This window comes from Sinohyriopsis cumingii, chromosome 16, assembly GCF_028554795.1.
Source record: "Sinohyriopsis cumingii isolate HCF-2022 chromosome 16, ASM2855479v2, whole genome shotgun sequence".
Classification (NCBI taxonomy): Eukaryota; Metazoa; Mollusca; class Bivalvia; order Unionida; family Unionidae; genus Sinohyriopsis; species Sinohyriopsis cumingii.
This window is the reverse complement of record NC_142976.1, coordinates 43035241-43060829: the sequence shown is the minus strand read 5'-3', so window position 1 is coordinate 43060829 and position 25589 is coordinate 43035241. Positions and strand designations below refer to the sequence as shown.

At 35.1% G+C, this 25589-nt stretch overlaps 2 protein-coding genes across 2 annotated transcripts in view; both read right to left on the bottom strand.

Moving 5' to 3' along the window:
- LOC149780320 (uncharacterized) overlaps window positions 1-6362 on the bottom strand; it is a 35246-nt gene extending 28884 nt beyond the window's left edge. Inside the window, exons 1-3 of the mRNA XM_089937173.1 lie at window positions 6305-6362; window positions 3727-3810; window positions 2666-2875 (exon numbers count right to left, since the gene is read on the bottom strand). Coding sequence (XP_089793299.1) covers window positions 2666-2875; window positions 3727-3810; window positions 6305-6349 — 339 coding nt within the window. The 5' untranslated portion in view covers window positions 6350-6362. The remainder of the gene's footprint in view (window positions 1-2665; window positions 2876-3726; window positions 3811-6304) is intronic.
- A 7364-nt stretch (window positions 6363-13726) lies between these two features.
- The window catches only part of LOC149780319 (T-cell immunomodulatory protein-like), a 76786-nt gene continuing 64923 nt past the window's right edge, over window positions 13727-25589 (bottom strand). The window contains exons 16-17 of the mRNA XM_089937162.1: window positions 20359-20476; window positions 13727-18313 (exon numbers count right to left, since the gene is read on the bottom strand). Of these exons, the coding sequence (XP_089793288.1) occupies window positions 18254-18313; window positions 20359-20476 (178 nt within the window). The 3' untranslated portion in view covers window positions 13727-18253. The remainder of the gene's footprint in view (window positions 18314-20358; window positions 20477-25589) is intronic.

Here is a 25589-nt window from a genome sequence, read left to right as displayed (position 1 = left end):
GAATAGCATATTATAAGCAAGCCATATTTTTACAAACCTGTGTAGACACCAGCAGGGAATGGTTGGCTCTGGCAATTACTAACCAATAGGTTTCAATGATCTCAACTTATGGTCAAGGCATGTAGTCTTAAATTAATCTTAATTTGCAGAAGTAATTTTTTTTAAATTTCACTTCCAAGACAGTCATCTCTGACCTTTACACACCTGAATCAGTTGGTTTCTTTATTAGCACTGTCAAGACTCGACTGTCTTAAACTAAGTAAAAGAAATGAGAAAAAACCCAACATCTTTTGAAACATTCAACAAACAATTTATTTTCCTATAATACAATGAGAAAATTTAAAAAGAACTTACAATATTGTGAACTAAATCCCAAACAGTCCTAAAAGTTCTATCACAAGTCCAAATGTATATAGTTCCAAATAAATTCCAATCAGTATTCAGCGCAAATTCCAATACTGAACGTGCTGATGCTAATGTGCCAACAGTTTTGATGTATCACAATGATATAATCCAAAATGTCCTTGAATGAATTCACAATAATCCAAGACCAAGAAGTAATAATGAGCATATTGTAATTCCAGTGAATAATTTAAATAAATCCTCTCAAATTAAAACTGAACACAGCAAAAAGATTTCACTTTGAATGTTAAGTTAGGAGTAAGTAATTCTATCAAACTCAATATAAAAACCTAAGACAATTTCAGAATTAGAATGATGGTCAAAAGTTCATTTCCAGAAAATTCTAAGTTATAAACAATCTTATATAGATCTGCACTGCTCTGTCATCACAATGGAAATTTCCAACAAACTAAACAAAATTTGTTTCTCTAAGTTTCTCTGAATTATTTTGTCACGTAAAACAAAAAATGTTGTCAATAGTAATCAATTCACAACAACATTACGCTGAAATTTCTGTGCCGACAGAAACTACCAATGTACCAGTACAGTGAAAAAGAACCATGGTATGTACCAAGAGATAAAATAGCATTGTAAACCAGAACACCCGTAATAAAGTTCACCTCCATCAATTATTCATACAAATGTACCTACTTATGTATATTTACATATGTCCATAAGTCCACCCTGTCCATGAATTTTTTGTAAATCTGCATGTGTAAATCTGCATTATCTCTGAAAGTGTGTGTATCAATATTCAAGTGATGGATTAAGATAGATGTGTGTGCATGTATGCATGATTTGCATTTTTAACACAGCTTTAAAAAAATTTCAGTCATATTGCTAAGATGTCTGCAGCGTGACAGTTTATAGTGATGTCTAGCACTGGGGCATCATGCCGCAGATATGTAGTATGATGTCCCACCCAGTCATATTATCCTGACACCAGGCCGACCAGTCCCAACACCAACCTCCTAATGCTGAATGCCAAGCGAGGCAACTGTTGGTACCATTTTTATAAGTCTTTGGTATGGCACTGGGGCATCATGCTGCAGACATGTAGCATGATGTCCCACCCACTCACATTATCATGACACCATCCTGACCAGTCCTGACACTAACCTCTTAATACTGGATGCCTAGTGAGGCAGCTGTTAGTACTATTTTTACAAGTCTTTGGTATGACTCTGCCAGGGTTCAAACCTGTGACCTCCTGCATCTACATGCACATGTGCAATTGCATCTCAGGAAAATGTCACATAATCACACTAACTCATGAACTGATCTATTTTCCGAAACATATATGCTGGACCTGTTATGTTTATTTAATCTTCATTGTGTGCTTAATTTTTTTCCATGATTGAAAGTTGTACTTCAAATGATGGTCACTTGTAAACAATGTTTACATAGCATTTAAGTTCAAGGCCATTCTTGTTTACAATTGAATACTTCATATCCTGTTGTAAAAACAGGTCAGGTGAAAATGTGTATAAGTAAAGATATGATAAATAACTCATTCCTACTTTAGATCAGTCTGTGGGAATTCATTTGTTACCAGAGATTACAGTTGTGTTGTTGAAATCAGATACAATGCAAGAGGAACTTTTCATTTAACATATTCAATGGAATAGCCAAGGTGTTAATTGAATTTTGGATTAATAAATTACATCAGATTTTTGTGAACTCATTCAAAGACATATTGGATACATCATTGTGTTATATGTCAGGGCGTTCAAAACTACTGGAATTCATTCAGAACATTATTTTTGGACTTGTTGGACATTTAGGATTATTTTCAACTTAATTCACAATAATATTAGATTCTCTTGAATTTTCACTTTGTATTGCAGCGAAAATAATCTGCTTGTTGATTTTACTTAAACTGTTTGGTTTCACTTTATTTCTGTCACATATTTTAAGACCTAGAGAGAAAACGAAGTCCAAACAGACCAATTTTTGGGACTGACAATATAATGCAAACGTCAGACACTGGGAGTGTCTAACAAGAAACTTGCATTTAGGCTTGGAAAAAACTTAACTGAAATTCATACTTGATGTCAAAGGTATTGTCCTATGTTAATTCAAGTTTGAGAGTAAACCAATTGAATTCATGAATAAAGAGTGATCTCAAAAACAAGTTGACTCGTTCTCTAACTGAAACCCATTTTCTCTTCCAGATCTATGGCTGGCTAAAAAAAATCAACCTGTCCTTATTAAACATTTATTAGAATGAGCAGACAGGTTAATATTTCAAGCCCAGATATACCTGTCTGACATACTGCTGATGCCTGTTGTCATAGTGACGATCTAAGTAATACTCTGTGATGAAGGTTTTGCCACAAAAGCCACATGTCCATCTGTTAGCAGATTCCTGAATTTTGTTGTCCTCCTGCTCCCAGTATGGATCCCTCTCCTTGTGGAAGCTGCATGCTCTTGGCACTGTCTGTCCCTCTGATGCAAACACAGGAACAATGACCTGCAAAATACAAAATGAGTATTGTATTATTTTAACCAATAGAGAAATGAATATAAATATATTAAGAACATCCAATTTGCCCTTAGTGAAAAGGAATCCTATATAAAAAGCCAAAAACCCGAGGTTTATACATTTTGTCCATTATCAGTATATGTCTTTTATATGAGCATGTCAATTAACGCAGGGTCTAATGTATTTAATTAGTAATATAGCATGAAACTCTTAAAAAATTATAAGCAACCACATTTTCTATCAACTACACACACCAGTCTTTACTGTGAAAAGTATGCAAGTATATATTTTATAATTTATAGTAATGAAAAGAATGTGGCAGTATGATAAGCTCTTTCATCAAAATGCTTGGGTTTACCAACAAAAAAATCTGGTTACCTTTGAGAAGTCAAACATGGATTTCAAATCCCTGATTAATCACCACTACTAGGTAGCTTCAACATTTTGCTTATTATGTAGCCTCCTGCTCAGAAACAGTTTTAACTGGTCTAAACACCATTCTAGGCGCTGCAGCAGCTCAATGGATAACATGATGGATTCATAATCAAAAGGATACAGGCTTTAAAAAATCCTACCATAGGATCACTCCACATCAGCTACCAATATTTATCCTTGGGCATGTACTTTATTCCAACTTCTTCATCACTAAATAACTTTGCTGTGCCATAAAACACCAAACCAAACCTAAGCAGTTGTTGTATACGGAGTACAAATTATTCTAACACAATTATTAATTACCATAAATATGAATGACATTCTGGTAGGATACAAGTCTACATAATCATAATTCAATAATACAACTAACTAAGAAAGTGACAAAAATAATTTGTTCTACTTGCATTTTGGACTAATTTTCTTACTGTACTTGACCGGTCTCGTGGACAATTGATCACAGAACCCCAAGCTGTCACAGCCAACAGACACTATAAAAATGGAAACAATACTGTTAGTTTATTCATCTGAACAAAATCACACAAAAATTCTCGACAGGATATATACCACAGCATCATGTACAGAAGTATGTATTTCTTTTACAATGCTACATCAACAGCAAATGTCCTACTGTAGTTTCAAAATGATTCATCCAAATTTTGATGAAAAACCATTAAGGCGTTTAGGAAATATAAACAAATCAAGTTTTAATCAAAATATTTATGCAAATTTTCAGTGACCAATCTTGATACCAAGGTCAGAAGAGCAAGTGAACAGGTCACAAGAGGCAAATGCTATTGTTGAAGAATGAATCGTTTTAGCTTAATAATTATTTGTGCCAAGTATGATAACAATATTTTGGGCGATTTTACAAATGAAAACCTTTAACTAAAACTGACACTGTTGACAATGATGACACCACCACCAGAAAAGTGGATGCTATGTCTTGTGTCTCAGTAACATGTATTCAACAAAAATCACATTAGGTCGATATACCAATCTTGATAACATAGGGTAGGGATCTCACTAGCAAATGGATGTTATCAAGTTCTATTAACATACATTTCAGTTGGCTGGAATGTGATGGAAGCCAGGAGTGCCAAAATCTGTTCAAAGAATGATAAATATCTTGAACAAAATTATGCTATCGAAGCACTTTCTTTGATATTAGTATATTTTCATTCATTCCATTAAAGAAATACACTTGAATTTAATTCAATTTCGGCATTCCTGGCCTCCATTGCATTCCAGCCAAATGAAATGTTGATTAATGGAACTTGAAAACACGTCCATTTGCTTCTGTCAGAATTTGAATTTGTTAGAAAAAAGATGTCAATGTAAGCAAAGTCCATCTTAAACAAAGTGACTTTAATTTGTAGAAAAGTTTCAATATGCTTCAAATGTGTGAGATACTCCTGAAAATCTGACTTCTTGTACCGATGCTAGTTGATCTCAGAACAAGCTACAGTGCCGTTATATAGGCAGTGTGACTGCGACCGAAAATAAAACTGTACTTAAAAATTTGGTCTTGCCAGTCAACATTGGAACATGCTTCACAAAGCCATGTGGTCCCGAGTGGCTGAGTGGTCTAAAGTGCTCACCATTCCAGATAAGTGCCATCTCACCTATGCATGGGTTCGAGTCTCAGACTCGGTTAACGTGGGTATGTGAGAAAGCTTGCCAGTAGCTTCTCATGGGTAGCAGGTTCTTCCCAGGGTTTTCTACGGTTTTTCCTCCACCAGTTATACTGGCCGCCATGTATAGCCTATCTTGTGCTGAAAAATGGCATTAAACCCTACAACAACACAATGCCGTTACTGTCAATGGAATGTGCAGTAGTCCTACAATGTAAAATACAATATTTGTCTACTGTAAACAATGATCATGTGACCATACATCTTCACAGCATGTTGTATAATGGTATAATGGTCAAAACGCAATAATGGACACATAACTATGCAAAATTTATCAAAGCAATAATATTTCCCTGGTAAAAAAGGTTAATGCCTCAAACAGTGCATATGAATTAACGAAATAATGTAGTTAACAATTCTACTTAGTCCAAAAGTCCTTCAAATGCTTTATAATAAAATCACAGTAACACAGAATAAAACTACTCAAATCCTTGTGCCGAATTAGTTCCATTTCCACACATTTTCTGTGTATCTGTCTTTGAATTCCTTGTGAAACTTAATGTTTCCATGTGTTGAAACAAACTCAATGATGGCTTGATGAATTGGAAAATATCTCAGGAATAAAACAACCCATACAGTATGGTCATGTGCCTTTAAAGGCCGAAATAGCAGAAGGAAATCAAGATTCAAGAGCCATGGGTGGAACCAAGTATTTGGAAGTTACGTGTGTATGTGATTAGGATTTTTAATGTAGTTTTAACAATTTTTCAGTCATATCGCTACGACGTCTGCAATGTGGCAATTTATAGTGATGTCTAGCACTGGAGCGTCATGCCGCAGACTCGTAACATGATGTCCCACCCACTCACATTATCCAGACACCAGGCCAACCAGTTCTAACACTAACTTCTTAATGCTGAGCGCCTAGCGAGGCAGCTGTTAGTATCATTTTTGTAAGTCTTTGGTATGACTCGGCCAGGGTTCGAACCAACGACCTCCCGCTTCCGAGGCAGACACTCTAACCACTAGGCCACCGGAGCGGTGGAAATTGAGCACCTTCTTTCTTATATAGTATGATAGAGAGGGTCCTACGTCAGAACGGATAATGGAGGTAATCTAATATATTTTTTCTGTCACTCTGTGTGATTTTTTTCCTTCAGATTATGGGGGGGGGGGTTCTCAGCATTAAGCTCACGTAGAGCACCTGTGGTTTTTACCCCTCACCAAAGTTTGAACTCGAAACCTTTAGACTCTAGAGGACTGGGTTCTACCCCGCGCATAACCATTTTTAATGACTTTTTTATTTTAACACTGCAACAGAGTGATAATCTGAACATTTCACATCCCTCACCGCTAAATATACATGTATGATAATTGCGATTAGTACCACTTCCATGCCGGGAGCAGACATCAACTTACCGGAAGTTATATAACAATTGGTCTCGACGTAAAGTTGCGGACTCCGTTAATTCATTGCAAAATAGTTTTAAATTGTTTTTAAATTTTTACAAATTGCCTTCGTATCATAAAAGAATTATATATTTTCATTATTTATAGAGTCAAATATTTTGTTTTTCCATTGCTTTTGCTCACAGAAACATAGTGTATCAATTCACCAATAAATAGTTTCTTCATTCTGTCCAACAATTATAATTTTCTTATTTCAAAAATATTTGAAGGATTTTGAAATGGCAACTCATTGTTCTGTATGTCATTAATTACTTCTAAACTGATTTTAATAAATTTAATATATAATCTAAAACATAAGTAGAAGCAAGGCTAATATTTTTCAGCAATAGTGTCCCAATTCAACCTCTTTTGTTATTAAATCCCCATAATTGTTACATTATGGTAAAGACCAAACTAGTTGTTTCTGGTAGATAAAATGTTTGATTTACTTAGGGATTATTGTTCATCTTGCCCAACATTACTGAATTTCTGAAAATTAATGTTGGAAAACCTTGGGAATCATTCCTAAAATGCAATTTGCAATCAATGTTTAGTCTTAAAAAATTATTAGCAGCTGAGAAAGATGTTATTCACTATCAAAGTCATAGGCTTAAAGAAATAGAAACTGAGTCAATAACCTCTTCAAATGAGTCAAATTATGGTTTCTGATTAGGTGTAAATCAGATATTATGCAACATAACAAGTATGGATTTAACTACTTCTAGCTAACTATAAACATAACTTAGTTTTTTCATTAGCAAAATATTTGTTGAAATACCTTAATGTACTCACACATTTGAAAGGATGTTTCAACATCAATTCAATTGTTAAATACTTTATACATGGGATAGCAAATTTTTAAGCAAAGTATGTTTCTCGGAGAATAGTTACCCAATCACATTATGTTAGGAATATTAGCCTGATACCATCAATCTCATATATGCAAAGGGCAATAATTCTTGCCCATTACCTTCCCTTGCCAGGTGTCACTAGTTTTTTAGCTGAGCAATATACCAATGAGGATGCATGAATGCCAGGGTGGTTAGGAGGGTTTTTATGTAATGTAATTGGGAAAGTATTCTCAGAGAAATGATATACTTACAAATTTTATTTCTCCTTCAAATATGTTCTCCACTCACATTACATTAGGAGAATAGGTAAGAAGGGAATGCTGAGCATCCAACCTCTGCCTCGGATATCCTTCTAGGGAATGATAGCTGGATTTCCCATATGAAAAATAACCCATTCTCCTAATTACATAAGCAACACAGCCTGGGCTCACTTGATCTGTGACCCCTACATATTGTTAAAATAATTACTTAAATCTTTTTATCTACAAAATTTCACTGGTGAATCCAGCAAAGCTGATATGCTGTATTGTTTAAATTGGGTCTGGTTGTCACCACCGGCTCTATCTTATTCAAGGTTTACCTCTGTCACGCTAAATCTTTGGGATAAAACTTGAGAAAGTTAACTCTGCATGCCAGCCAACATCTTCTACTATAGCTAGAATCAAAACATTATGTTCAAATGTGAGGTTCACAGAGATCGATCTAATCCCATAAGAAGTTTATTCTTCATGAGGTGACATTGGACTTTGTGAGACCTCCAAGTATAATGAGCATATAACCCATTTCAGCCATGAAGCAAGGGCTTGAGGGGTGATATTCCATTTCCCAGCTTTCACCAGAAGAAAGAGGTGCATGCATGTACCACGAGTTGTCTCTGTGCAATTCAAGTAGTGCTTGAGTTTGCAAACAGAATCTTGCATGGCCACTGTTGTCAAATTTTCTAAGGAAGAGAGAAATAATGAATGATGACTCTGCGATTACCAACAGATGGTAACCTTGTTTGGCTGTGAAAAATGGCTGTGTCAAGAGGACCCTGAACCATCCAATCTGAAGAAAATAGTTTGGGTTGACAGAAAGTTCATGTAGCTCATAAACCCCTGAATGCTGAAGCTAAAGCTATCAGGAAACATGGTTTGGATGACTGTAACTTTAGCAAAAAGTGGGCTAAAGGTTCAAATTGAGCTACATCAAAACTCAAGACAAACTCCATTTAGGAATAGAGTGAAGGATATTGGTCACTTGAGATCATTTTGGTTAAAATATCTGAGAGATCTTTATCATGCCTGATATCATGTCTACCATGATGCCGGAATGTGTCTGGAATCGTGGATCAGTAGCCTGTTATAGGAATTGGGCCCACTGTTTCTCCTCAAAGAAACAGAGAAAAAAGTCAACTAATTGAAGGATTAAGGCACTCAAAGGAATGATGCTATTGATATGTCACCAGTCCCTGAAACACTCCCTTGTACGCCTTCAGAGTGGAGAGCCTTACTGCTCTTGAGATTCTCTCCACAATCGAAGGTTTAAATTGTTTCTTTCACAAGGCCGTGAAGAAGAAGACAGTCCGAGCAGGTATGAAACACCCATAACCATGGTGGCTTGAGAAGATTCTGGTTGGCTGGAATCTACCTGGGCAGACCTGTTGCCAGATTGAGTAGATTGGTAACCCAGATTCGTCCCATCTGAGAGGGGCTATCTGAATCATCTTGCATTTCTGATGCCCATAACCCATCCCACCTGACTGACAGAGCATCAAGGGCCCATGGTTCTGGATCTGGAACTAGAGAGACAAAGGTGGACACTTCGTTGCAAAAGATTTATCATCAAACACCCCCAAAGTACACAGATCTGAATAAAGACCAATTGATGGAGAGGATCAATGTGAATGACTTGACCTTTCTGGGATAGTGCCGGCCAAGACAATGAGTCTGCCAGGTATGTGTCTGATGTGTTCATTGATATGGAGATTGTTGCATCAACATAAAAACTGCCAAATCAGAACACACAGGTCAGGTGATTTGGTGCCACAAGTTGGGGTTGTAGGACACCACCACATAGTTGTTAGACATAATGAGAACCATTTTGCCTGAGATTTGATTCTTCCAGAATTGAAAGGCATTGATGAAAAGATTGTAGTGTAGAGGCTGCTACCCTGACTCCTATGTGCCACTGATGGTAGTAAAGTCTTGCAACAGGTGGGCACCACAACCATACATACTGGCATTAGTACACACCTTTATTTCCACTTGCAGCTTCTCCAATGGGATCCCCATTATCAGCCAACCTGGTTTACACCACAATGATGCAGGAATGATTGTAGCTCTGGCATGATCATGACTGTTTGATCGAGCGGACTTTAAAGGAGGCACCATAATGCTAGCAACATCATTTGTAAGGGGTAATAAACAGATGATCAAGTCTGCTGCTGCATGTATAATCGGAGGAGTTGTAAGAACTCTCTTATTGAAGTTCAAGTTCCATTAGAAATGGACTCAACGAATTTGATCCCGATTATGTGAACACAAGGAAGCCATACCAGATTCAGGTTGGTGATAAACTCTGTAGCCAGCTGGACAAAAAGCTGGGATGGATGTTGGTCAGATTTTTCCCAGTTCACTAGAAAGCCTAGATGATCTAAAGTGAGAGAAGATCATTTTTGCCAATTATAAGTAGAATAAATCTTATATGTTTCTGGAGGATATCATCTAGGTACACTGCCATCATTGTAGTTGAAATCGATCAGAATTGGGTGACAATGCAATCCATAACACAATTTATGTCAGTCAAATTGAGACTGACAGCATACTCATCCTATCAGATATAGATGGATTGATATTTCCATCCCATCTTGAATTTTATTGGTAAAATGAATTCATTGAGGCTATTCAGGCTGATTATTGGCCTCAACTTGCCGTTCATCTTCCAAATAAGGAACAGCCTTGAATAAAACCCAGGAGTTTGTGGTCTTTGTACAATCTCCACTGCCTGTTTTCTGGTGAATGATCATATCTCCTATTGTAGAAAGGCACCCTTCTCCTGATCTGACAGTACATCTGTGAAGAGGGGTGAGGAAGAAAGGGGATGGGGTTGGATAAATGAAATCTGAATCCCCTTTGAAATTAGCTGGATCACCTAATCAGTGTGAGGGAATAGGAAGATCCCGTGAGCCTGAAAATAGGTGGCCACCAACCAGTAGGCTGTCTGCAGGCAGTGGGTACAGTAGGTCAAGGTCTAGAATTAGGAGGTTTGAAGGCAGAGAAACTTCGTTTCTTGCCACCTCTTGATGGTTGCCTCCTGACTTGGTTAGACTGTTGTCTCCTGCATTGTGCTGGAATCTAAATTGCATATTTGACTGAAAAGATCCCTTGTCCATTTATCATCTCTCTGCAGTGGTGGTGGCTGGTTGTTTCAAAATGCATGTGTGGGCTGAGAGGTGAATTGGAGGGGCAGTTTGTGAGTTGCCTGCCTCTGAATTCTTCAAATTTTCCTCCAAAGAGTAATGATGACCCAAGCAAGATCATCTGCAAACCCAGGGTAGAATGAGGCTTGAGTGACATGGACCACAGATATATCAGGTCGAGGTTGGGGAAGCAGTCAACACATTGACCTTTAAATCTAACATGAAAGAAATGACTACGTTCTGGACTATCTTTAATATGGCGTGAACACATTCTTGTCCACTTCAAAACACTGGAGTGGACATATGACCTGCTGCTAGATTTTTTTTATCAGGGTCTGGGAGACCCGTACTTAAGACTTCTGAGTGGGTGTTATACCAGCCAGATGAGAACATCACCGTTACTTGGCTTCCTGAAAGAAAAACCTTGGAATTCCCCAGGTCAGCTATTCTGCCAGACAGGCAGTCATTGATCTCCTTAAATTTAACAGATTGGGGAAAGAGCCAAAAGGATTGCATCTCTTCTTCCTGGCAAAAATACATCAATGCTTTAACTGTCTTGACCAGTCATGGGAGGTGGAGATCATTCTGAAGTTGCCAACACCATGTAAATGTCCTCAACTGTAGCCTTGAGGCTAAATTCAGTCCATTCCAAGGTTGGATCTGAGTACAGCTGATTTGTAGGAGCTTCATCACACTCACTGTGTGTTGAGTCCTGACCTGGTTCTGCTTGAGCTCTGGATAACACAAAACCAGGTGGCATTAATGTGACTTATTGATGCCATCTGGTATGACTTATCCAGGTGCCATGATCTTTAAAATGTCACTAACTCTCCCATGAAGGTAGTAGTGAACATATCGATGTCCAGCACTGCCAGAACAGCTGGATGGTTTGCTTGGCATGTGGTTGGCCTGGATGATGGCAATAGAGAAGACAGCCTTGCTATCAACTACACCAGCCGATCCAAGGACCTGGCTGGATGGACAGATTTCTCACTTAAATCTCTATTATAGTAACGACATGTTGCTGAAGGCAAGGCTAAACAGACAGATGTCACTGGTTGCTGACAGCAAGGCTAAACAGACAGATATGTCACTAGATTCCAGAGAGAGAGAGAGAGAGAGAGATAGAGAGAGACAGAGAGACAGAGAGAGATTGTCAGTTCATTTAAACAAAATAGACTGCACATTTTCTCGACAACAATGGTGATCAAAACAGATTACTATCAGGATTATTAAATAGCTCACACTCATCTTATTAAAAGTGTTATCTCTATTAGGATTATTCAATGGATCACTCATCCTATTAAAAGTGTTATTTCTAATAGGATTATTTAATGGATCACCCATCCTATTAAAAATGTCATTGCTATTAGGATTATTAAATAGGTCACACACATCCTATTAAAGGTGTTATTTCTATTAGGATTATTTTAAATAGGTCACACTCATTCTATTAAAAGTGTTATTTCTTTTAGGATTATTTAATGAATCACTCATCCTATTAAAAGTTTAATTGCTATTTGGATTATTAAATAGGTTACACTCAATCCTATTAAAAGTATTATTTCTATTAGGATTATTTAATGAATCACTCATCCTATTACAAATTTAATTGCTATTAGGATTATTAAATAGGTCACACTCATTCTATTAAAAATGTTATTTCTATTATGATTATTTAATGAATCACTCATCCTATTAAAAGTTTAATAGCTATTAGGATTATTAAATAGGTCACAATTATTCTATTAAAAGCGTTATTTCTATAGGATTATTTATTGAATCACTCATCCTATTAAAAGTTCAATTGCTATTAGCATTGTCCAGAGTGTCTAATGTCCGGGGTGTCTGGTGTGTCTAATGTCTGGTGTGTTCCGAGTGTTTTGAAATGTTCCGAGTGTCCAGAGACAGTGAAGCTGAACTGAAGCAGCCGTGGGGCTGAAACAGTGTATTGATGAACGAGTGTATCTCCGTACATGTAATTTGTTATCTGTGGGCTAATTTTGGGGTTCATAAAAACCCAGTGTATCTTTCGACTGTAAAGATAAGTTGTATATCTGTCCCTCTTTTTTTATCACCATGATTTTGCTACCCGAGTGAATGCATTGTACTACATGAGTAAAATTTTACATCCTTTACTACCCGAGTAAACTATAACCATCATTTTATTGTCAAATCGTTGTGAACTATTCACCCCTTTGTATTTCCAAAATTATTTGTATTTTTCATCATTAAGTCTGTGCATTCTTATGTTAATTAAATCCAATATTTGGATTATACATAAACGCACACATTCATAATTAATTGCTCATGCAAGTCATCCATTATTAAATATTGTATTTATATAAATGTCAAAAGTGTTCTGTTGTGAATCTGAAAATTCCACATGGTTATCTTGTTACAAATGGTGTCAGAAGTGGGAAAGCTTTATACATCACATAGTCACAGCTAATAAGACTGGTGAATTAAAATGTCCAAGAATTTCTGCAATTGTTTTGGGAAGTAGGCCATGTACTTTTTATATTTTTTACCTTCAGCCATTTAAATTTCATTGTTATGATATTCATAAAACCTTTTTGTAAAAAGCATTCTTTTCTTCTGGTGATGAAGCATCTTCCTAAGTGTGAAGTTGCTCATCTGCCTAAATGTTATACCATGTGAGATCCTTGGGAATGTATTTATCAAGGTAAATGCATTTAGTTTCGATCACATTTATTGATACCAGCTTCAAAATTATTTTGGCTCAGATGTAGCATGACAGCACTGGGCCTGTTTAATGGATAATAGGTTTCTACCTGGTTGCTATAGAAGCTGAAGTAAAACCATTCATAAGAGTTTTGATAGAGGCTGTGTTATGGAACATTCCTACTATGTCTAATACAAACTGGTTAGGCAGCTCTGAGAACAAGTTCAATCTATGTTTTCCACCTGGTAACTATGAAAGCCACACTGCTGCAAGGGAAGCCACCCGTAACATATTTTCATAGGAGACACCAAATTGAACAATTATGTTTAAGTTGGATTCAAATAGGCCTTTACATAAGTTTTAATTTAAAAACAAGTCATAGAAATATTTATTCACAAAAAGTATATTTTATTTACAAGCTATAAACAAAACTCATTGTCCTAATTATAGCACACATTTTTTAAATGGAATGACAGATCATTACGAACATGCTTTCAGACTATATCCTCTCTTAAACCAGTCATCATACACTCAATGTATTCTCTACTGAGTTACACACTGGTACAAAAATCTTCAATTAGTGTCACATGATCAAACACAGACTTGATACAATAATTGTTTTTAAGAGTGTTTTATTGCAACATTTACCTGAAAAAGACAACTCTGAAATTGTGTATCAAGCTATGCTTGACGTATTACAGAAAAGTTAAAGTACAATATAAAATTGTATTTCACCAAAAACAACCAGCTGTATGTTTCTGAGACTACACTAACATTTAGTCAAAAATGCACTCAGTAAGGAAGTCACTAGGCATTTTATAATGACTGAATTGCGTGTTTTCACATAGGAATCTTTCAACATAGTGGAATTATGCTCCCATCAAGTTTGCACAGAATTGAATTTTCTTAAAAAAACATGCTTTTCAAAGTCAACAAATAAACATAACATCCTCAGAAATTATAAATTAAATCCACATTGTGGGGTAAATACTAAATACATTGAAACTAATTTAACTAGATAATCTTGAGTCTATTCACAAGTACCACAAACCTTCATTGGCATGTTCTTTTGCGCATGAAACAAAATCTGCATGTATAGCTTGCAGCAAGCTACCTCTCTCAAGTCTTATCTTTTGCCATCTTACTCCACTCACTGGCAGCCCTTTACAAGTAGGACTGTTAACCTAACACCAGGCTAATGCCACATAAAACTAGCTTTACTGGTTTCAGTATTCAATCTGAAAACAATGTAAAGATTAAGGATTCCATTCTACCGCAATATTTTCACCAGGTTTCTGTTTTGAATCTGAGATTTTATTCACGTATTTGTAAATCCATGAAAGCTAATTCGCTAGCTAATTATGGGGCCCTGAATCATGAACAGCATTTGTACAGCTTTGGAAGTAGAAATTCAAAGACTTTTCAATGACATTCAAAGACTTGCATAAATATTTTCAAGGGCATTATTAATGAGAAATCATGTTTTAAAGCTTCTGCTTTCTTTTAGCATTTGTTCATACATGTATATACTTCTAAACTAACAAAATATGGATCCAACATGTACATGTACGTGCATGCTATAAGTGCACTTTAATATATAATTAGTAAAGAATCTGAGTATTTTTTCAATAGATGCCATAAAAAAATAATAATAAAACATTTCAGAAAATGATGCAAATTCTGAAATTCTGACCTTCTTCTAAAATGTCAAGGATTTTTGAAGCCCTTTTTAACTAACATATTAAATAATCCTGAAATGGTTGAATTGAGCAAGTCCAGCTTTCTCAAACCCAAGAAAATTAATGAAATCACAGCATAAATGTCTGTTACAAGGTTGTCATGTTATAAGGTGCGATTCTCCAAACAGTGAGTTAAATTTAAACAATTCATGTTGACATTAAAGCTTTATCAACTTTTTTCTGGACCACAAAATATAGATTAATTATCACGTTTATGATGATTGTTAAATAGAGAGAACTCACAACTGATTCTTTGCATATCTTGCTTTCAGATTTTGATCACTTTACACTCTTTAATTTGTACTTGTCTCATCTAGGCTACATTAAATGTGTGTGTGTGTGATTTGGATTCTTAACGTAGCTTTAACAATTTTTTAGTCATATCGCTAAGATGTCTGCAGTGTGACAGTTTATAGTGATGTCTAGCACTGGGGCATCATGCTGCAGACATGTAGCATGATGTCCCACCCAGTCACATTATCTTGACACCATGCTGACCAGTCCTAACACTAACCTCTTAATGCTGAGCGCCAAGCGAGGCAGCTGTTAGTACCATTTTGTAAGTCTTTGGTATGACTCGACCGGGGATCGAACCCACAACCTCCCACATCCGAGGTAGATACTCTAACCACTAGGGCACTGGAGCGTCGCTACATTAAATGATTTTTAACAAGATTTAATTGATTTGACACTATCATGGTCATTCCTTTCTTGAAAACAATATCCTACAAAATTCTGCTTCATGAAGTGCACACAACCTGATCGAATAAGCTGTTATCTATGTCCAGGAAATATGCACAGTACATACTTGCTTATAAATCCAACTGCAGAGAACATAGATCCTGATCAAATAATGCACTGGCAGATCAGGGTCCATCTTGTTTGTTCCAATGATTACTCCAAACTGGGTCTATGCAGTTTACACTTTAACTCAATTTATAAGCAAGCAGTACTTTTATGTACTAAATTGATCTGATATGGTATAATGAAGTTAGGGAACTTTGACCAGACCCTATTTTAACTCTTCCCAAATAATCCTTACAATATATACATATATATAGTGATCAAAAGAATTTTTCATATGCACTGGTGAAAACATATTCTGATAAAATGTCTTTTCAATATTAAAAACACTAAAAACATTACATTTATGAACCAATAGAGAAAAACCGTTTTATTTCGCTTTAAATATGTATAATTTACTAAATATGTTTTATATATAAATTAAAGAAGAATATAATAAAATTTATCTTCATTTATTTATATGTCCATAATATTTACTAAATTACAGAAAAGTTATCTTCTTTAATGTTCATATTATTTACAAATTATGCGTACATAAAGAAAATAATGTTCATAATATTAATAAATTATACATAATTGAAAAAATAAAACTATTTGTCTATTCATTCACATGTGCTCAACTGTTATAGTTTTAAATTGAGATAAATTATCTTAATGACCTAGTTTTATGTATCTTTTAAAGCCATTTTTTCCCATGCTAATTATTCATTTAAGACTATTATAGAACATCTCTGAATGATTCAAGTACTGATGTCCCTTTGTTTATCTTTTTGTTCATAATGTTAATCTCTTAAAAATCTAAGCAATTTAATGATGCAAACAATAATTTAAACTCAGTCTGATTAAAACAAAACCTGTCACAGATTTTACATGTCAGTGTTGCTTATTTCTTAATAATTAAAAATACTGCAGGCATTCATGAGATCATAAACATAATGATGTCATCAGTGGTGTCAATGAGAGCACTCATGTGAGATAGGTGTTTTTCACATTCCATACATTTACATGATCATATTTTCTGAGGCAGAACAATAACTAGAAATATTTATATCAATCTCCTCGTGACATGTCTTTTATCGTATGACCTCCTACTTCAATCATACTGTACACAAACGGAAAACTCGATGACATCTATCACCACTTGTGCATCATTCTTTCAAAATAATACAGATAAACAATAACTGCAACACATTTACATTCCAAACAATACAGCATGCATGGATCAGTCTAGCAATACATACAAAGTTGGTTCAAGTCAAAGTTACCAATACAACAAGCATGGATCAGTCTAGCTACATGTACAAAGTTGGTCCAAGTCAAAGTTATCAATACAACAAGCATGGATCAGTCTAGCTAAATGTACAAAGTTGGTTCAAGTCAAAGTTATCAATAAACAAGCATGGATCAGTCTAGCTACATGTACAAAGTTGGTTCAAGTCAAAGTTATCAATACAACAAGCATGGATCAGTCTAGCTACATGTACAAAGTTGGTTCAAGTCAAAGTTATCAATACAACAAGCATGGATCAGTCTAGCTACATGTACAAAGATGGTTCAAGTCAATGTTATCAATACAGCAAGCATGGATCAGTCTAGCTACATGTACAAAGTTGGTTCAAGTCAAAGTTTTCAAATTCATCCTCTCATCATTGTAAAACTATGTTCAGAACACAATTTGGATGATGTTTGCACTAAATTTTTTCGTTGTAAACCAGACCTCTATAACAAGTTGAGGAAATCTGTAATGGGTCTTTTGCATTCAGGACTGTGAGAAAAATAAGCCTTCATAAGGCATAAGTGTTGCATAAGAAGATTCCACCCTAAAGACCAGAGTTGAAAAACCTCATGTCTGATGCAAATTCTAACCTTCAGATGGAATCTTCCAATCCCATACTTATGTATATGAAGGGGTTTTAATGATTATACACCATTTCTTTCCTCATGTTGCAGGCAGTATACATTCAACTCACCTTCAAAAGGGTTAAGGACATAGTAATGTTAAAACTGCTGTCATGGTAACAAATGGTTTTTACTTATGTTTTGAGGGAAATATATGAGTTTAAAGATAACCTCATATGACAATACTCATAATATTTTCTTCTCTGAATAAAGTTGAACTTTGTAGTGATTGTCAATATCTGTATCTTGAGAACAAAAACGATGACAGATCAATAAAAGTTCAAACAGAATACATTTTACATAAGTTTTACAAACCTCTAACAAATCTGACAAATCAATCAGAAACAGAAGCCAGATTTTATAATTATTTTGTCAAAATAAAAGACCTAATAAGGATTTCAAAAAATGGCAAAACACCTGTCAGATACAATATATTGCACATTAAATTTGTTATGTTAAAATAGTTTTTGTATCACATGGCATCAAAATGAAATCTGTGAGCTTCTTGTCTCTTTTCCTTTTTATCTTCGACCTGAAGTTAGAAATGATTATATAAATTGGTAACATGTTAGTAAAATAAGAATCTGCAAACACCTACATATACAAGTGTAAATGCCATTAGACATTAAGAAGTAAAAAATTTAAGATTAAAAATACACTCTTTGTGTGTGTTTTGTATGTACAGTTCAACAGCATGCAAAATGATACTGCCAATATGGTTTACGAAGTATGGAACCTGCCTATACATGGAAGTATTAACAGTATTGACAAGAATGAAGGTCACTAATTTGGCTGAAAATTATCACTTGAAATGTTTTTACATAATTTATCAGAAGAACCCTGTGTAAGATTAAATTGTATTTATTAGTAGTCTTAAACCTCAAACAATTTTTTTTTTATTGCTGTCTCCAAATAGGTACTATTGGATGTAAACAGGGAGAGCTCACTGGGCACATACAAGGACATTTATGTCAGAGAGGTGGCTCAAATCATTTCATTTTCATCATTAAAAAAGTTTCGTCTTAGACAGATCAATCATAAGATGCAAACATGATTTGCTGATCTTAACAAAAAGCATACTAATTCAACCAAACATGAACATTACAGTCACTGGAAATTAAATCAGCTGTCTAAGCCCATATAGCACTGATGAAAAGTTAAGTTCTAACGGCATAACAATCAAGAACTGCAAAAAAATCTTTAGGAAGACAAACTCTTCCAAATAAATGTAAACATGAAGTCATGCAAGATAAAGGATGTAAGGTAAAGATGTTAACATTTCTTAAAAGTTACATACAAGAAAAGATAAAAGTAAAATTAAATCCTTAAAATAAAGTGTCGACTGTTGTTATATAAACCAGATTCCCTCAAAAAGTCTACAATTCTCTCAACTGGTACATCATCATAAAGTTTCCTGAATGAGTTAACATGAAAAACTTCTGGCAGGCCAGCTCTGTATAATGGGCACCTCTTTAAAGTGGTCAAAATTTGGGTCCCAAAAATGTCAAGTTTAAAGAGGTTTCAATCTACTTGCATCAATAGCATATGATGTATTTGTTTAATTTGGGCAGCAAAAAGTGTTTACAAGTTATGAGCATTATGTGATGGTAGATTAGTCTCCATGTTATTTTTTTTGCAGTTGGACCTAACTTTTGAGAGTATAAATATATATTACATAAAATGAAGGTCTTATTGAATTTTTAAATACAGCAACAAATTAAAAATATAAAGTTTAAAATGTACTGCATGTCACAAAATCAACATATACATGTAGTCTGAAGATAAAGACCATATTTTATTTATGGCTGAAAGGACAAAAAACCGTGTTCATAGAAGACAAATGCCCACAATTTTCAGAATCATATAAATCATAAATCCTTTACTCTGCTTGCTAAATTTGCACAACAATACACACTGATCCCTCATTATATACCACCTTGTTATACCACTACCAATTTTATACCACTATGATTAGGGATCCTTTTGAAATGTCACACTTTTGTAACACATCTTAATTCATAATTTTTATTCCAGTCCTTGACTGTTGAGAACCAAATATAATGATATGGCTTTACATCATTAAATACTGTATTTTATGTGTTTCATGCCATATTATGAAAATGACTTCGTATGACTCCAATAAGCAGCATTATAAAAAGAGAAAAACTGTACCATGAATCTGTAAAAATCAGGACACATTTATCTCCCTATCTTTTGTAATGATTAATGAGGAATCCAAATGAAAAAATCCCTTCTAAGAATAACAAAAGAAATCTATTCCCATAAACTGCTTGTTTTCATGCAACGCCATCTGAATTAACTGTTTGCTTAACAAGACTGTACTGTACTTGCTTTGATACAAAGACATATGAATTAACCGAGTGTACATTAACAAGACTACTGTACTTGCTTTGATACAAACACATATGAATTAACCAAGTGTACATTAACAAGACTGTACAGTACTTGAACTTTAAATATTATATTTATTTTATTGGTTTTGAATCTGAATTTAAATTTCATGCTCAAAGAGTTTACAAAGCATGCAACCAGGACATCTTTATAAATGTTGCTTACCTTGTCTCTCCAGTGTAGAATACCTACAATTCCTGCAATAAATCCACATGTGCCCAGTAGGGCTGCCCCTGTTAGTAACATCAATCTACTGGGAGTAACAAAAAGACGGTTTGACCAGCTGCAAACAGGAAAAACATACATCTTTAATTTTAATTGGATTCTAAAAAACAATTCAAAAAATCTAACTATAAATGGCCTTAAGTACGTTTCAACTTGTTACAATCCCACAGACTGACACTGTAAACTTTACATTGCCTTTAAGTGAATTTCAACTTGTGACAATCCCACAGACTGACACTGTAAACTTTACGTTGCCTTTAAGTGAGGTTCAACTTGTGACAATCCCACAGACTGACACTGTCAACTTTACGTTGCCTTTAAGTGAATTTCAACTTGTGACAATCCCACAGACTGACACTGTAAACTTTACATTGCCTTTAAGTGAATTTCAACAAGTGACAATCCCACAGACTGAAACTGTCAACTTTACATTGCCTTTAAGTGAGTTTCAACTCATTACAATCCCACAGACTGACACTGTAAACTTTACGTTGCCTTTAAGTGAGTTTCAACTCGTTACAATCCCACAGACTGACACTGTAAACTTTACATTGCCATTAAGTGAGTTTCAACTTGTGACAATCCCAGACTGACACTGTCAACTTTACGTTGACTTTAAGTGAGGTTCAACTTGTGACAATCCCACAGACTGACACTGTAAGCTTTACGTTGCCTTTAAGTGAATTTCAACTTGTGACAATCCCACAGACTGACACTGTAAACTTTACATTGCCTTTAAGTGAGTTTCAACAAGTGACAATCCCACAGACTGAAACTGTCAACTTTACATTGCCTTTAAGTGAATTTCAACTCATTACAATCCCACAGACTGACACTGTAAACTTTACGTTGCCTTTAAGTGAGTTTCAACTCGTTACAATCCCACAGACTGACACTATAAACTTTACAATGCCATTAAGTGAGTTTCAACTTGTGACAATCCCACAGACTGACACTGTCAACTTTACGTTGCCTTTAAGTGAGTTTCAACTTGTTACAATCCCACAGACTGACAATGTCAACTTTACGTTGCCTTTAAGTACATTTCAACTCGTTACAATCCCACAGACTGACACTGTAAACTTTACATTGCCTTTAAGTGAGGTTCAACTTGTTACAATCCCACAGACTGACAATGTAAACTTTATGTTGCCTTTAAGTGAATTTCAACTTGTGACAATCCCACAGACTGACACTGTCAACTTTACATTGCCTTTAAGTGAGTTTCAACTTGTTACAATTCCACAGACTGACACTATAAACTTTACATTGCCATTAAGTGACTTTCAACATGTGACAATCCCCCAGACTCATACTGTAAACTTTAAGTTGCTTTAAGTGACTTTCAACATGTGACAATCCCACAAAAAAACTGATACTTTAAACTTTAAGTTGCCATAAGTGACTTTCAACATGTGACAATCCCACAGACTGATACTGTAAACTTTAAGCTGCCATAAGTGACTTTCAACATGTGAAAATGTGACAATTCCACAAATTGATACTTTAAACTTTCAGTTGACATAAGTTGTTGTTGCTGTTGTTCTAGGGTTTAACGCCATTTTTCAGCACAAGATAGGCTATACATGGCGGCCAGTATAACTGGTGGAGGAAGAACCCTGGCAAATCCAGGGAAGAACCACCGACCCACAAGAAGTTACTGGCAAGCTTTCCCACATACCCACGTTAGCCGAGCCTTGGACTCGAACCCACGCAGCCAGAGGTGAGATGGCAGTGATCCGGAACGGTGAGCGCTTTAGACCACTCGGCCACTCGGGGCCCCAGTTGACATAAGTGACTTTCAACATGTGATAATCCCACAGACTGAAACTGTAAACTTTAAGTTGCTTTAAGTGACTTTCAACATGTGACAATCCCCCTGACTCATACTGTAAACTTTAAGCTGGCATAAGTAAGTTTCAACTTGTTAATATCATACAGATGGATACTGTTAATTACAAGTTTTGAGCTATTAACCTTTGACTTATATAATATGGAAAAGTTCAATATTTAGTGAAAATGTGATTTAACATGCTTCATTAAAGTGTAAATTTGGATAAAGCATAACCCTGCCATGGCTCCTAACAGTTTGCAATAAATATATCTATTTCTTGAAGCACTACAAAGCTTTAATGCTAAAATAAACAAGAATCTGCCTTAATAATCAGACAAGACGTTATTTATTCTTGAATTATTTTATCTTCTAGTGAATTAAAAAAATATGTTAGCTTTTAATAACCTAATAATTGTTAATCTAATTATTACTGAATCATCAAACATAAAACCATTATGATGTCTTTGTGTTTGTCTTCAAAGTAGATATATCCTGTGAACAATTGTTGCTTAGTCCAGGGTAAACAATAGCCAACAAATGTTTGCTCAGCCATCTGGCATACTCAACCAAACATTAAACAGTGCAGAGGTCTTAAAATTTCCCACCTGAAAATATAAATCGATTAATTTACCCACCTATTTAAGGGAAACAACAGACCATCAAAGCCTACTCAATCAGCCATGATACACACATCTTGGGAACAAGTTTTATTGTTTGAATTGTCAGGATATGTTTTGGTCATTCCCCCACCTCACCCTGCCCATCTGATTCTTTTATTTATTTTAGAGTCATAAATGCAAACAGCAGTTCCATGTTACTCATATACACAACCCACTTTAATGGGAAAGTTACATGCATATAGCTTGTACTGCTCTTGACCACTGGTTGGAACAGAACCATTTAAGTTGTAGGGGGTAAAGGGATTTGCTATTATAAGCAAACATACTACTCCCTGTTCTTCATCTGTTGTAGTGCAAAGTTGGAGTTATAAATAAAATTTCAAGTAGTATTATGCTTTTTTTATTAATACATTCCTCTATCTATATAATAGAATGACTCAACTGTGTCACAGAGATTACTCTTTACCTATGAAATTTAAATGGTTTACTCCAATGTTGGACCTAAGCAATTAGTCATCACTGTTCAGGTGTTAAATCTAAAGAACAATACAAATTCAATACTTTTGAACTCAATATGATTTTTAAAAAAAATTTTAAAGCCTAAATACTTGTTTCATTTTTAGAAACTCCCAATTTCTGATTTATGTATTTTATTGTCAGTCAGATCATCAAATATGAATGTTTCATAAATATAGTGTTTCCTAAGTTAGTGTGAATGTATTAGCAAGAAAAAAAAGTATTTGGATCTGAATTGAATCAAACAGCAAAATTTTGTAGACATTATGCTTCTTTGTGCACATTTTCAATGGAACTTCTATTTTGGATACAATTAAAATGGCTGTTGACTAGTGAGTATACATACTCGAACTCTTTACAAAATTGGAGACCAAAAGCCTCAATATCCAGACCAATAACTAAGAAGTAGAGATGCTAAAAGAAGGGAAAATTGGGAAGACCTCCATCTACGGATGGTGCATCAGTACACTCTGAATTCTTGAGATTAACAAAAGAGACAGAACCAAACAAAATATATCGCAAAATATTTATTAATGAGGATCTGACTATTACCCATGTACTGGAAAATGAAAAATGAATACGATATAAGGAATTTCTGGACAAGGGATGGAACAATTTTCATTTAACTTCAAGATGACACTGTCAAGCATGTATTAAAAAAAAAAGAGAAGTTATTATTATTATTATTATTATTATTACTATTATTATTTCATCCTACACAAATGTTTTGACCTATGTTAAGTTTTGTGAGACTTTTCTTTATCTTATTTATGCAAATTACTATTCAGGATGCAGATGTCTTCTACACTGTACACTAAACACCGTACACTAAACACTGGGTATTGAAATATTATGTCTTGTACACCAAGGTCTGCTTATTTGCACAGAGACTTGTTCTATAGAGCTGACTGGGAGTTTTCAAATCTTTAGATAGATGAAAAGGTGTGCAAGAGCTGTTGCAATACATTAAAGGCTATTCTATTATTCCCAATAATATTATAATTTATTAGAGTGATCAATGCACAATAACATTAGAAAATTAATTCAGCAATGGGAAAGAATGCACTGCTTGGCTAAAGAATGAAACTTTCTTTACACTGGGCCAAGTTCAGAGATATTAGAATCAGGTCCAGTGAGGCAATACAGCACCCTGTGCGAAAGAGGCATTTGCCCCAAACATCATTAAAATATTTGCTGATAAGAAAGCTCACAAAAAATTGATATAAGTTATGACCAAATACAAAGATTTTCAAATGAAGAAAAAACAAAAGTTTCATTTCATTTTAGCTTGCTTGTCTGATTTGGACAGCCATTTTCTTTTCTGATTTGGTGCCTATCTAAAAATGGTTCCCTTTGCAAGTGCACTGTTCACACATAGCTTGTGCTGGCCCTGATTAGAACCCATGTTATATATGCTGCAAGAAGCACCAGACTTGAGTATTTCAACAAATTAGCTAATAAATTTTAAGATGTCAGTACTAGAACAAAAGCCTGAAGCAAAACAGAAAATCTGAGTATCATTTCTGATACATAATTAGCAATATTTTCCCTATAGTCTTGATAAGGCAAATTTAAAAAAAAAATATCTCAACAACCCTCAGAAATTGATACTTCTAGTACCCAGCATTCAATACCTCTTAATGACAGTGACCTTAATAATATGCACATTATCATAAATGATCCACCCTAGGTTATTTAAAGAATGTACTTGCAAATTACTGTAATATTAATACTGATAAGATCCACCCTAGGTTACTTAAAGAATGTACTCCCACTGTTTACACCCACTGGTTACTCCATCAAGTCGTTCCCCAACCACTCTCGTGGAGGTCGAATTGCTTTCATCACAAAGAACTCCATGATCAAACGTCTTAACCACACCACAACATTCAATTTTGACCACACATCGTTTGAACTAGTCCAAACCACACTCACAATGGAGCAAAGGTCAGTCCATTTTTTCTGCCAATACTGCCCTCCTTCTAGTAGAAAAACTTGCTGACTGAATCTCTCTTTTTGGAGCAGTTTCCAAATCTCCTGGAGTATGGAAATTAGATAGGCAGCAACCTGATTATTCTTGGAGATTTCAACTTTCACTTTGACTGTCCTGGAAACCCAAACATATCAAAACTCCAAGATTCCATTAATGTTTTCAACCTCAAACAGTCAGTTAACCAACCCACCCATAAACATGGTCACAT